Source organism: Agelaius phoeniceus, chromosome 24 (genome assembly GCF_051311805.1).
Source record: "Agelaius phoeniceus isolate bAgePho1 chromosome 24, bAgePho1.hap1, whole genome shotgun sequence".
In the NCBI taxonomy this organism is placed as follows: domain Eukaryota; kingdom Metazoa; phylum Chordata; class Aves; order Passeriformes; family Icteridae; genus Agelaius; species Agelaius phoeniceus.
Window position 1 is genome coordinate 1943188 of NC_135288.1, and position 13344 is coordinate 1956531.

Sequence of the window (13344 nt, forward strand, 5' to 3'; positions counted from 1 at the left end):
CCAATTCCAATTTTCCAATTCCAATGGAAATTATCCCAATTCCAATGGAAATTATCCCCAATTCCAATTTTCCAATTCCAATGGAAATTATCCCAATGCCAATTTTCCAATTCCAATGGAAATTATCCCAATGCCAATGGAAATTATTCCGGTTCCAATGAAATTATCCCAATTTCAATGAAATGGGTGTGGGAATGGGATTGGGATGGGAATCCCACATGGATGTGGCTGGAACGGTTTGGGAATGATGTGGGAATGGGGATTGGGGTGGGAATCCCACACAGATCAACTGGAATTCCAATGGAAATTATCCCAATTCCAATTTTCCAATTCCAATGGAAATTATCCCAATTCCAATGGAAATTATCCCAATTCCAATTTTCCAATTCCAATGGAAATTATCCCCAATTCCAATTTTCCAGTTCCAGTGGAAATTATCCCAATTCCAATGGAAATTATCCCCAATTCCAATTTTCCAATTCCAATGGAAATTATCCCAATGCCAATGGAAATTTTTCCGGTTCCAATGAAATTATCCCAATTTCAATGAAGTAGGTGTGGGAATAGGATTGGGATGGGAATCCCACATGGATAGGGCTGGAACGGTTTGGGAATGATGTGGGAATGGGGATTGGGGTGGGAATCCCACACAGATCAACTGGAATTCCAGTGGAAATTATCCCAATTCAAATTTTCCAATTCCAATGGAAATTATCCCAATTCCAATGGAAATTATCCCAATGCCAATTTTCCAATTCCAGTGGAAATTATCCCAATGCCAATGGAAATTATCCCAATGCCAATGAAATTATTCCAGTTCCAATGAAATGATCCCAATTTCAATGAGGTGGGTGTGGGAATGGGATTGGGATGGGAATCCCACATGGATGCAGCTGGAATGGCGTGTGGGAATTTAGGGAATTGTGGATTTTTATGGATCCCATCCCAGGGGGCCGGAGGTCTCCAGGTGAAAACTCCTTGGAAATCCCAATCCCAGTTTCCCCCTCCAGGCAGGGCCTGCTGTGGGTTTCAGATTCCAAGGGAATCTCAGATTCCCTCAGGATCCCTCAGGGACAATCCCCTCTCCTCACTGGCTCCCAATTCCCAAGGATTCCAGGCATTATTCCAGGAATTTCTCTGGACTGGACCATTCCCGGTCCCTGTTCGGTTCTGGAATTCCTGGAGGATGGAGATAGAAATTCCTGGATTCCCTGGATTCTGGCATCACCTGCAGATTCCAGTTGGATTTTGGGAAAAGTTTCTCCTTCCAGAGGGTTCAGGGCTGACATGGCTGCCCATGGAATGGGAACATTCCCAAGGCTCCTGGAGCCCCGGGAGCGTTTGGAAATGTGGAATTTTGGGATCTCTGAGCAGGGCCTGGAGCTGGATTGGATCCCTGGGGGTCAAATATTGGCTATTCCAGGATCCTTTGGGATACTCCTCGATCCTTTGGGAACACCTCATCCCATTCCCATCCCACTGCCGTTCCAGTGGGATTTGGGATCAGGGATAACAATCCCAGGGGTGGCTCCGGCTCTGGGATTGGGATGAAGCTCCAGGAGTGGGATGAGGGGACTCCAGCAGTGCCTGGGGATCCCAGCCCTTTCCCAGCCCTTTTCCAGAGCCCCAGCTCCCCCTGGAATTCCGACGGAGCTCCCGGAGCCAGCTCAGCTTTTCTTCCGCTCCCCGGGCCCGGCTCTGCTGACGCTTCCCGGGAGCAAATCCAGGGAAAACAGAGCGGAAGGGAAGGAGCTGAGGAAGCAGGACTGGGGAAAAGCTGGGAAGCAGAAATGGTCGGAATGCCGAGGTGGCTCTGGATGCCCGGGGTGTGCTGGGAATTCTGCTGGAGCTGAGAAAATGATCCCAGAATGAACTTCAGTCCCTGGATCTGGGGGTGGGAACAGGGAGAGATCCCTGAATTCCAGCGATTCCCAGAATTTCTGGAGTCCCAGCTGCAGAGCCCAGGCAATTCCAGGGGTTTCCAGAATTTCTGGAGTCCCAGCTGCTGGAGAGGCCCTGCAATTCCTGGGATTTCCAAATTCTCAGGAGCCCCAGCTGCAATTCCTGGGATTTCCAAATTTTCAGGAGCCCCAGCGGCAATTCCAGGGATTCCCAGATTTTCAGGAGCCCCAGCTGCAATTCCAGGGATTCCCAGATTTTCAGGAGTCCCAGCTGCTGTCCCTGGTGGATCCAGGAGTTCTCCCTGTTCCCATCCATGGATCCAGGGATTCCAGGGAAAATCCCACAGGATCCATGGTGACTCTGGTTGTTCATCCTTGGATATTTCCAGAAAGATCCATGGGGAAGGTGTGGAGTTTATTGGGATGCACCACGTGCATTCCCAACCCTTTTCCCTGGAAATTGTGGCAGCTTTTCCAAACTTTCCATGAAAATCCAGGACATCCCAATGAAAGGGAAGGACCAAACCTTTGGGATTTGGGAACAGTGAACTAATCAAACCTCCTGGATTTGGGATCAGGGAACGATCCAAACCTTTGGGATTTGGAAGAGAAGGAGCCAAACCCTTGGGATCTGGGAGCAGGGAAAGAACCAAACCTTCAGGATTTGGGAGATTTCCAGAGACTCCTCCCTGCGCTGGGTTTGGGAACAGGGAATGATCCAAACCTTCGGGATTTGGGAGCAGGGAATGAACCAAATCTTTGGGATTTGGGAACAGGGAATGAACCAAACCTCCTGGATTTAGAATCAGGGATCGAGCCAAACCTTTGGGATTTGGGAGAGAATTTACCAAACCTTTGGGATTTGGGAGCAGGGGGTGAAACAAATCTTCGGGATTGGGGAGCACGGAATGAAAAAACTTTTGGAATTGGGGAGCAGGGAAATAATCAAACCTCCTGGATTTGGGATCAGGGAACAATCCAAACCTTTGGGATTTGGGAGCAGGGAAAGAACCAAAGCTTTGGGACTTAGGAGACTTCCAGAGGCTCTTCCCAGTGCTGGGTTTGGGAGCAGGGAAAGGACCAAACCTTTGGGATTTGGGAGCAGGGAACTAATCAAACCTTTGGGATTTGGGAGCAGGGAATGATTCAAACCTTCAGGATTTGGGAGCATGTCACAATCCAAACCTTTGGGATTTGGGAGAGAAGGAACTAAACCTTTGGAATCTGGGAGCAGGGAATGAACTAAACCTTTGGGATTTGGGAGACTTCCAGTGGCTCTTCCCAGTGCTGGGTTTGGGAGCAGGGAATGAACCAAACCTTTGGGATTTGGGAGACTTCCAGAGGCTCCAGAGCAGGGAAAGAACCATACTTTTGGGATCTGGGAGCAGGGCAAGAACCAAAACTTTGGGATTTGGGAGTAGGGAACCAACCAAACTTTTGGGATTTGGGATCAGGGAGTGAAACAAGTCTTCAGGATTGGGGAGCATGGAATGAACCAAATCTTCGGGATTTGGGAGCAGGGAACTAATCAAACCTCCTGGATTTGGGATCAGGGATCAATCCAAACCTTCAGGATTTGGGAGCATGTCACAATCCAAACTTTTGGTATTTGGGAGAGAAGGAACTAAACCTTTGGAATCTGGGAGCAGGGAATGAACCAAACCTTTGGGATTTGGGAGGAGAAAATGAATCAAATCTCCTGGATTTGGGATCAGGGATCGATCCAAACCTTTGGGATTTGGGAGAGAAGCTACCAAACCTTTGGGATTTGGGAGCAGGGGGTGAAACAAATCTTCAGGATTGGGGAGCACGGAATGAACCAAACCTTTGGGATGTGGGAACAGGGAACTAATCAAACCTCCTGGATTTGGGATCAGGGCACAATCCAAACCTTTGGGATGTGGGGGCAAGGAAAGAACCAAACCTTTGGGACTTAGGAGACTTCCAGAGGCTCTTCCCAGTGCTGGGTTTGGTAGCAGGGAATGAACCAAACCTTTGGGATTTGGGGTCGGGGAGTGAACCAAACCTTTGGCATTGCGGAGCATGGAATGAAACAAACCTTTGGGATCTGGGAGCAGGGAATGATTCAAACCTCCTGCATTTGGGATCAGGGAATGAACCAAACCTTTGGGATTTGGGAGTAGGTCACAATCCAAACCTTTGGTATTTGGGAGAGAAGGAACTAAACCTTTGGAATCTGGGAGCAGGGAATGAACCAAACCTTTGGGATTTGGGAGGAGAAAACAAATCAAACCTCCTGGATTTGGGATCACGGATCGATCCAAACCTTCAGGGTTTGGGAGCAGGGAATGAACCAAACCTTTGGGATGTGGGAACAGGGAAAGAACCAAACCTTCGGGACTTAGGAGACTTCCAGAGGCTCTTCCCAGTGCTGGGTTTGGGAGCAGGGAATGAACCAAACCTTTGGGATTTGGGAGACTTCCAGAGGCTCCAGAGCAGGGAAAGAACCATACCTTTGGGATCTGGGAGCAGGGCAAGAACCAAAACTTTGGGATTTGGGAGTAGGGAACCAACCAAACTTTTGGGATTTGGGATCAGGGAGTGAAACAAGTCTTCAGGATTGGGGAGCATGGAATGAACCAAATCTTCGGGATTTGGGAGCAGGGAACTAATCAAACCTTTGGGATTTGGGATCAGGGAATGATTCAAACCTTCAGGATTTGGGAGCATGTCACAATCCAAATTTTGGTATTTGGGAGAGAAGGAACTAAACCTTTGGAATCTGGGAGCAGGGAATGAACCAAACCTTTGGGATTTGGGAGGAGAAAATGAATCAAATCTCCTGGATTTGGGATCAGGGACCGATCCTTTGGGGTTTGGGAGTAGGTCACGATCCAAACCTTTGGTATTTGGGGTCGGGGAGTGAACCAAATCTTTGGGATTGCAGAGCAGGGAATGAACCAAACCTTTGGGATTTGGGAGAGAAGGAACCAAACCTTTGGGATTTGGGAGCAGGGAATGAACCAAACCTTTAGGATCTGGGAGAGAAGGAACCAAACCTTTGGAATCTGGGAGAGAAGGAACCAAACCTTTGGGATCTGGGAGCAGGGAAGGAACCAAACCTTTGGGATTTGGGAGCAGGGAAGGAACCAAACCTTTGGGATTTGGGAGCAGGGAATGATCCAAACGTTTGGGATCTGGGAGAGAAGGAACCAAACCATTGGGATCTGGGAGAGAAGGAACCAAACCTTTGGGATTTGGGAGCAGGGAAGGAACCAAACCTTTGGGATTTGGGAGCAGGGAATGAAACCTCCCGGTGTGAGCCTGAGTTTGGATTTGTCCTTTTCCCTTTGTTTTCCCTTTCCCTCATCCCAAAGTCATTCCCACACACTCCCGGCCTGCGTGTCCTTCCCGGCAGGACAAGGCCGGGATGTCCCAGGCATTTTTAATCTCCCAAATGCTTCCCAAAATTAATCTTGGAGAGTGCAGGAGCGGGGGAGGCAGCGCTGCCCGCGCCCCGTCCTTGGCGCTCATCCCTGGGGAGCGCGGGCTCGGCGGGCAGGAAGGGGTTAAAGGGAAGGTGAAACACGAAACGGCGCCGGCAGCGAGGCGGGATCTGGGAAAGCTTTCCTGGGATGGAAAACAATCCAATGTCCTCTGGAAGGGCTCCAGGGCCGCGCTCCCACCCACCGGGAGCTCTCCTCTGCAGCGGTCACGGGGAAAGGGCAAAAATCGGGATTTGGGATGGGCACAGGAAGGGTCCGCGCGTTCCAAGGGGCTGGAAAGCTCCAGCACCGGGAATTCGCCGTGGGAAAAGCAGAAATGTGGGGGGAGCGCGAGCGAGAGGAGCAAGGAGTTAAATAATGATGGGGAAAATAAGAATAAGGAGGATTTGGGATTCACGGAATTTCTGGGTTGAAACATCCCAAAAAATAAAAGAAAGATTCTGGGATGAGCGAGGTGGGAATTCCAGCCCGGCAGCAGCGGGATGATCCCTCTGGAATGGCCCCGGGGTGGGAGAAGGAACCTGGAGTTGGACAAGGGATCAAACCTTCGGGATTTGGGAGCTGGGAACCAACCAAACCTTTGGGATTTGGGAGCGGGGAAAGGACCAAAACTTCGGGATTTGGGAGAGAATGAACCAAACCTTTGGGATTCGGGAGCGGGGAAAGGACCAAAACTTCGGGATTTGGGAGTGAGTAAAGGACCAAACCTTCAGGATTTGGGAGAGAATGAACCAAACCTTTGGGATTTGGGAGCATGGAATGAACCAAACCTTCGGGATTTGGGAGAGAATGAACCAAACCTTTGGGATTTGGGAGCATGGAATGAACCAAACCTTCGGGATTTGGGAGAGAATGAACCAAACCTTTGGGATTTGGGAGCATGGAATGAACCAAACCTTTGGGATTTGGGAGCATGGAATGAACCAAACCTTCAGGATTTGGGAGCATGGAATGAACCAAACCTTCAGGATTTGGGAGAGAATGAACCAAACTTTCAGGATTTGGGAGCATGGAATGAACCAAACCTTCGGGATTTGGGAGAGAAGGAACCAAACTTTCAGGGTTTGGGAGCAGGGAAAGGACAAAACCTTTGGGATTTTGGGGCAGGGAGTGAAACCTCCAGGTCTGAGCGTGGGTTTGGATTTGTCCTTTTCCCTTGATTTTCCCCCTCCCCTGCCCCGGGGCCATCCCAGAGGGATCATCCCGCCTGGAATTGCCGCCTCCCATCTCCCAGAGTCTCTTTTTTGGGATGTTTCAGCTGGGAAATTCCGTGAATCCCAAAAATCCTCGTGCTCCGACATATTCCTGCATTTCCCATGACAGGGAGGGGTCCCTCACCCGCCCCCACCCGCAGAAGCAGCCTGGGCAGGTTTGTTAATTAACGCGGCCCTGGGTTAATTAATTACCGCGGCCCCAGGCTCATTAATTAACGCAGCCTCCCAAGGTTCCCTGCCCTCCGTCCGGAGGCTCCAGGCAGTGCCAGGAATCCTTCCAGGAGCGCTTTGGGAGAGAATCTTAACCCAGCCTCTCCTAAACCGCCCCGAGCAGCCGCGAAATTCCCTAAAAAACCTGGAATTCCCATCCCTGGGAGTGTCCCAGGCCAGGCTGGAGCAGCCTGGGGTAGCGGGAGGTGGAACTGGGAGGGATTTAAGCTCCTTTCCCCCAGCCCCTCTGGAATTGTGGGATAAGGAGTGATTTCCTGGGAAAGCTGGGAAAAGGGGGTGAGGGGGTGTGTGAGCTGGGAAAAACTGGGAAAATGGGATGAGAGAGTGTCTGCTCCCAGAAAAACTGGGAAAAGGGGATGAAGGAGCATTTGAGCTGGGAAAGCTGGGAAAAGGGGATGAGGGGGTGTGTGAGCCGGGAAAACCTGGGAAAAGCTGGCGGGGAAATGGGAATGAGAGAGCACCTGCTCCTGGAAAAGGTGGGAAAAGGGGATGAGGGAATGTCTGAGCTGGGAAATACTGGGAAAAGGGGATGAGGGAGTGTCTGAGCCAGGAAAAGCTGGGAAAATGGGATGAGAGAGTGTCTGCTCCCAGAAAAACTGGGAAAAGGGGATGAAGGAGCGTTTGAGCTGGGAAAGCTGGGAAAAGGGAGTGAGAGAGCACCTGCTCCTGGAAAAGCTGGGAAAAGGGGATGAAGGAGCGTTTGAGCTGGGAAAGCTGGGAAAAGGGAGTGAGAGAGCATCTGCTCCTGGAAAAGCTGGGAAAAGGGGATGAGGGAATGTCTGAGCTGGGAAAAACTGGGAAAGGGGGATGAGGGAATGTCTGAGCCAGGAAAAACTGGGAAAAGTGGATGGGGGAATGTCTGAGCTGGGAAATGCTGGGAAAATGGGATGAGGGAGTGTCTGAGCTGGGAAATGCTGGGAAAAGGGAGTGAGAGAGCATCTGCTCCTGGAAAAACTGGGGGAAAGGGATGAGGGAGTGTCTGAGACGGGAAATCCTGGGAAAACCTAGGAAAAGCTGGGGGGAAAATGGGAATGAGAGAGCATCTGCTCCTGGAAAACCTGGGAAAAGGGGATGAAGGAGTGTCTGAGCTGGGAAAGCTGGGAAAAGGGGATGAGGGAATGTCTGCAGGGGGAAAAGCTGGGAAAAGTGGATGGGGGAATGTCTGAGCTGGGAATTGCTGGGAAATTGGATGAGAGAGTGTCTGCTCCCAGAAAAACTGGGGGAAAGGGATGAGGGAGTGTCTGAGGTGGGAAAATGGGAATAAGAGAGCATGTGTTCCTGGGAAAGCTGGGAAAAGGGGATGAGGGAATGTCTGAGCCGGGAAAAACTGGGAAAAAGGGATGGGGGAGCGTCTGAGCCGGGAGAATCTGGGAAAAGCGGATGAGGGAGCGCTGCTCCCTGCTCGCCTCCCCGGAGCTGCCGGCCGTGCCTAATTAGCGATGTCGAACAAGCAGCGCGCTCCTGCCTCCAATTAGGCTCGGCTTAAAACGAGGCGCGGGGTTCATTTCACCGAATGTTCGCTTTAATTTAGGCCCAGCTGTGCCTAAACCCCCGGCGCCGCTTTACACAGAGATTAAACACAGACAACTGCGCTCTCAGGAGGAGGAGGAGGAGGAGGTGAGAAATAACGAGATAAGAGATAACGAGGCCAGCCCCGAACTCTTCCCAGCGTGAGCGAGGCGTCCCAGTGATGCTGGCGGAGCTTCCGCGACCGCCACCCTAAACCACTCCCCATCCGTGTCCGGGTCAATGTTCCCCACCTGGAGCCTAAATCGGGTCTAAATCAGGTCCAAATCGGGTCCCGAAGGGCGCCCGGACAGCTGGAGCCCGCGGAGATCCGGGATTTGCTGCCGCCCAAACAAACACGGCCCTGTTTGACCTCCCCTGAGCAAACGAGTCCGCCCAGCTCCTCCCGGCTCTTCCTGGAGCCTCCTCCGGGCTGCGATTCCCGGCAGGGCCCGAGGGTTTGGTCCCTTCCTCCAGCCCGGGGTGTAGGAAGAGGCTGGATCCAAGGCTTTGATCCCTTTTTCCATCCCAGAGAGTGGGAACAGGTCGGATCCAAGGCTTTGATCCCTTCCTGCATCCCAGAGAGTGGGAACAGGTCAGATTCAAGGATCTGATCCCTTTTTCCATCCCAGGAAGTGGGAAGAGGCTGGATCCAAGGGTTTGATCCCTTCCTGCATCCTGGGCAGTGGGAAGAGACCAGATTCAAGGATCTGATCCCTTTTTCCATCCCAGGAAGTGGGAAGAGGCTGGATCCAAGGGTTTGATCCCTTCCTCCAGCCCGGGCAGTGGGAAGAGGTCAGATCCAAGGGTCTGATCCCTTCCTGCATCCCAGAGAACGGGAAGAGGTCAGATCCAAGGGTCTGATCCCTTCCTGCATCCCAGAGAACGGGAAGAGGCCGCATCCAAGGATCTGATCCCTTTTTCCATCCCAGAGAACGGGAAGAGGCCGCATCCAAGGATCTGATCCCTTTTTCCATCCCAGAGAATGGGAAGAGGCCGGATCCAAGGATCTGATCCCTTCCTGCATCCCAGAGAGTGGGAAGAGGCTGGATCCAAGGGTCTGATCCCTTCCTGCATCCCAGGAAGTGGGAAGAGGTCAAATCCAAGGGTTTGATCCCTTCCTGCATGCTGGGCAGTGTGAAGAGTGGGATCCAAGGGTTTGATCCCTTCCTGCATCCCGGAGTGTTGGGAAGCAGTCGGGTCCATGGAGGGCCTGGATTGCACAGCCTGGGGGCTCCTTCTCCAGCTGCCACCGCTCCCTGGGGACCCCTCAGGGCCGGGGTGGCTCCGTGCCCCCCTCGGGCAGCACCAGGACCGCGGGCAGGAGGCTCCCATGGGGCTCCGGGAAGGGCCGCAGCTCCTTGGCCCCGAAGCGCGGCGAGACGGGGTCGGCCAGGAAGCGGAGATGGAAACCGCGGCCGAGGCAGTGGACGAGGCCTCCCAGGGTGGCGCAGCGCAGCCCGGCCGGCTCGGGCAGGGGGCGGCTGCCACAGCGGTACCACAGCCTGGCGCTGGCGCTGCACCGCGACACGGCCACCTGGGTGCCACCGGCGCCGCGCCGCAGCTGGAAGCGGTACAGGAACCCGTGGGCGCTCACCAGCTCGGCCGTCCTGTCCTTGTCACCCACGGCCGGGCTGGCGGCCCAGCTGTCCCCGCGGGCGTCGTAGCGCAGCAGGAGCGAGCGCAGGGTGCCCCCGGTGACGTAAATGTCCCCGTCGCACGTGGCGGCCGCGTGGGCCACGGCGAAGGCGTCCCGGGGCAGGGCGGCGGCGAAGGCCCAGCGGTCGCGCCGGGGGTCGTAGCGCTCCACGGTGGCCAAGCACTCGCCCCCGATGGCGTAGAGGTGGCCGTCCAGGGCCACCAGCTGGCAGTGCGGCCGCGCCTGGCGCAGGGGACAGACGTCGCGCCAGCTGTCGCTCAGGGGGTCGTAGCAGAGCACGCGGCACGAGGGGCTCCGCGCCCGGCCTGTTCCCTCCCAGCCGGGCACCAGGAACAGGTAATTGAACATGGAGCACACGGCACAGCCCCGCCCGGCCACCTCGGCCGGCAGCTGGCACAGCTGGCACCAGCGGTCCCCGTCCTCGTCGTAGTAGCAGAGGCGGCCGCGGCGGTGGCCGGGCTCGGCCGGGGGGACATCGGCCACCACCAGGCGCGGCCGCCCGCGGCTGCGGAGCGCCGGGAGCAGCTCCCGCTCGCCGGCGTTGAGGCGGCCGTAGATGGACGGGGAGCGCAGCACCTGCAGGAGGTGGTTGCTCATCACCTGGAGGGCAGCATCCTGCAGGGCCCGCAGCTGCCGCGCCTTGGCTGCGCGCAGAACCTCGGAGCAGTTCCCCAGGTGCACCTGGCTGGGCAGTGACACCTGGGATGGCTCGGGAGCCGCAGCTGGAACCGCACCGGGCAGCGGGAGCTCGGGGCTGATCCCCAGGGTGCTGCTGGGAGAAGGTGGCTCTGGAGGGCTCTCCGTGCCCTCATGTGGAGCTGAGGCGGTGTCGGGATCAGGAATTTCCAAATCTGGATTCTCCCCCTGGGTTCCGGAGCTCTGTGGCTCCGCCTGGCCCCGCTCCCCGTGACACCGGGGTGTCCCCGCAGGGACGAAGGGCAGGGATGTCCGCCTGGACACCGACTCGGAGGTGGACTGCACGAAGTAGTCATAGACTTTGCCCCGCAGGCCAGGCCTGGGCAGGCTGTCGCTGTCCCGGTCCCGGCGCTCCGGGATGAAGTTCTCCTCCACCTGGATCTTGGCCACCGAGGAGAAGCAGTGGGAGGTGTCCGAGCCCGCCTCTCTCGCCGTCAGCAGCAGCCCCAGGCTGGAGGTGACGCTGAGGGTCCGGATTGTCCCTGCGCTGCCCTCCCTGCTCCTCCCCGCTCCTCCAGCCGGATCCCGCTCCGTGCTCTGGGCGCATCCATCCCCCTCTGTCCGGGCGTCGGGAATCCCTGGGGAATGCCCGGAGCCCGGAGCAGCTGCGTCCCTCCCTGCGGGGCTGCCCCGGCCTCCGGCCACGGCCCCGGGGTCGTGAGAGCCCCGCTCGCTTCCCAGCGACATTCCCGGTTCACTTCCCACCTCCACTCCTGCCTTGCTTCCAAGGTCTCTTCCCAGCAAAATTCCCGGCTCACTTCCCAGCAAAATTTCTGCTTTGCTTCCCGGCTCATTTCCCAGCTCTCTTCCCACCTCAATTCCTGCCTTACTTTCCAGCTTGCTTCCCGGTTCGCTTCCCAGCTCGATTCCTGACTCAATTTCCAATTTCTTTGCCAGCTTGTTTCCCAGCTCGTTTGTCTGCTCACTTCCCAACTCATTTACTGCCTTCATTATCAATTTGCTTCCTGGCTTTCTTCCTGGATTGTTTCCCGGCTTGATTCCCAGCCTGCTTCCCGACTTCCTTCCTGGCTGACTTCCCAGCTCGCTTCCCAGCTCTTTTCCCAGCTCGCTTCCCGTCCTGCTCCCGGGATCACTCCCCAGCTCAACCCCTGCTTCACTTTCTGATTTTATTCCCAACTTCCATCCCAGTTTCCTTCCCCATTCCCTTTCCATCCCGGCCGGACCGAGCGGGGCTTTCCTGAGAATCAGCTCCGAACCCACCTCCTCTCCTTCCTCCTCCTCCTCCTCATTCCTTGGAAAGCTCTGCTCCCCCCGGAGAGCCGCGGGCTGCATCCCGGGGCCATTCCCACATTTGTCCCCCCCATCCCTCCTCAGAGCCCCATCCCCATCCCGGTTTTCCCGCTGCTCTCCCGGTGGGATTTTTCCCGGGGGAGGCGAGCGGTTCCTATAAAACCTGAAGGCCAGGGACAGGAGCAGCAGCGCGGCCGCCGACAGCAGCAGCTTCCCGGGCAGCGGCATCTCCGAGTGCCAGGCCGGGGGCACCCGCTGGGGCATTTTTCCATGCGGGAATGCCGAGGAGCCGATTAATGATTTGCCGGGAGAGGCCGGAGCGCGGCGGGCCGGGACAAGGTGACTTTGAGCGGGCAGAGCTGGCAGGAGGCTTCCGGAGGAGCCGCGAATGTTTGGGATGGGCTGGGCTCCAGGGAAAGGTGCAGCCCAGGGCCGGCTCTATTGGCCTGGGAAACGGAGAGAGAGGCTCGGGGAAGGGCACCAAGGCAGGAAAAACATCCCCGGGGAGCTGCTGCTCCTCTGCGGCGCTTTAAAAAGGGTCGCGCAATGAAAAAAGAGGAAAAAGAAAAAAAGTTGTTGTGCCCAGCGAAGGCTCCTCATCCCTCGGTGCTCCCGGAAAAGGGAGGGAGCGGCAGCCGGGAGCCCTTTGGGCTGATGCCGAGCAGCTGCTCCGCGGCACGGCCGGGTGACGAATTCAGCAGCTGATTCAGTGATTAATTAATTCAGTGATTAATTAATTCAGCGGCCCTCGTTTGCCGCGCGCTGCCTAACGAGGGCTGACGGGAAAGAGCCCCGGAGCTTGTGGGGTCTCTCCGAGGCCGCCGTGGAAGAAGGAGGAGCTGGTGGAAAAGGAGCTGGGGGCGTCGGGAAGGGGGAAAATCCGGGAGCTGGGCAGGAAAGCGGGGCTGGAGTTCAGCTGCGGGCACGAGGAGAGGAGCGAAGGGAGGAGTAAAAGCAGGGGGAAATTCGGGATGGGAAGGGATGGGAGTCGTCATTCCTGAGGGACGCTGCAGGTATCGGAATCACCGTGGGGAAACTGAGGCACGGCAGGGGAAGGTGCTGGTGGTGGATCTACTCCTGGCCTGAATTCCGAAGATTTTGGGGAGTTTTTGTCCCCAAGACGATACGAGTGGGAGCACGGTGGGGTGGGGGGAAAGGCGGGAGCCTGGGGAACGGCATCGCTGCCACCGCTGCCGGGGGAGCGGAACCCAAGGGGATCGGACCCAGGGGAGCTTCAGGGAGAGGCGGAAAAGAGCGAGGGAAGGAAGAGCCAAACTGGGCGTGGGTGGGAGCTCCTGTTTGCACTCGGGGACTCGCTCCCGCTGGCTCCGTCCCAGCCCGCTGGGATTTTCCTCAGGGATGAACCCAGGGGACGTGGAGGGTGTGCGAGTCCCTGCCCGTGGGTGGCTGCGGTGCGA

The 13344-nt window shown here is 55.9% G+C and overlaps 1 protein-coding gene across 1 annotated transcript; it reads right to left on the bottom strand.

Annotated features, from left to right (window-relative positions):
* Nucleotides 1–9474: 9474 nt before the first annotated feature.
* On the bottom strand, nucleotides 9475–12190 carry KLHDC7A (kelch domain containing 7A). Its single transcript, XM_054647613.2, has one exon. The coding sequence runs from the start codon at nucleotides 12188–12190 to the stop codon at nucleotides 9590–9592; it is 2601 nt and encodes an 866-aa protein (XP_054503588.2). The 3' UTR covers nucleotides 9475–9589.
* Nucleotides 12191–13344: the final 1154 nt, after the last annotated feature.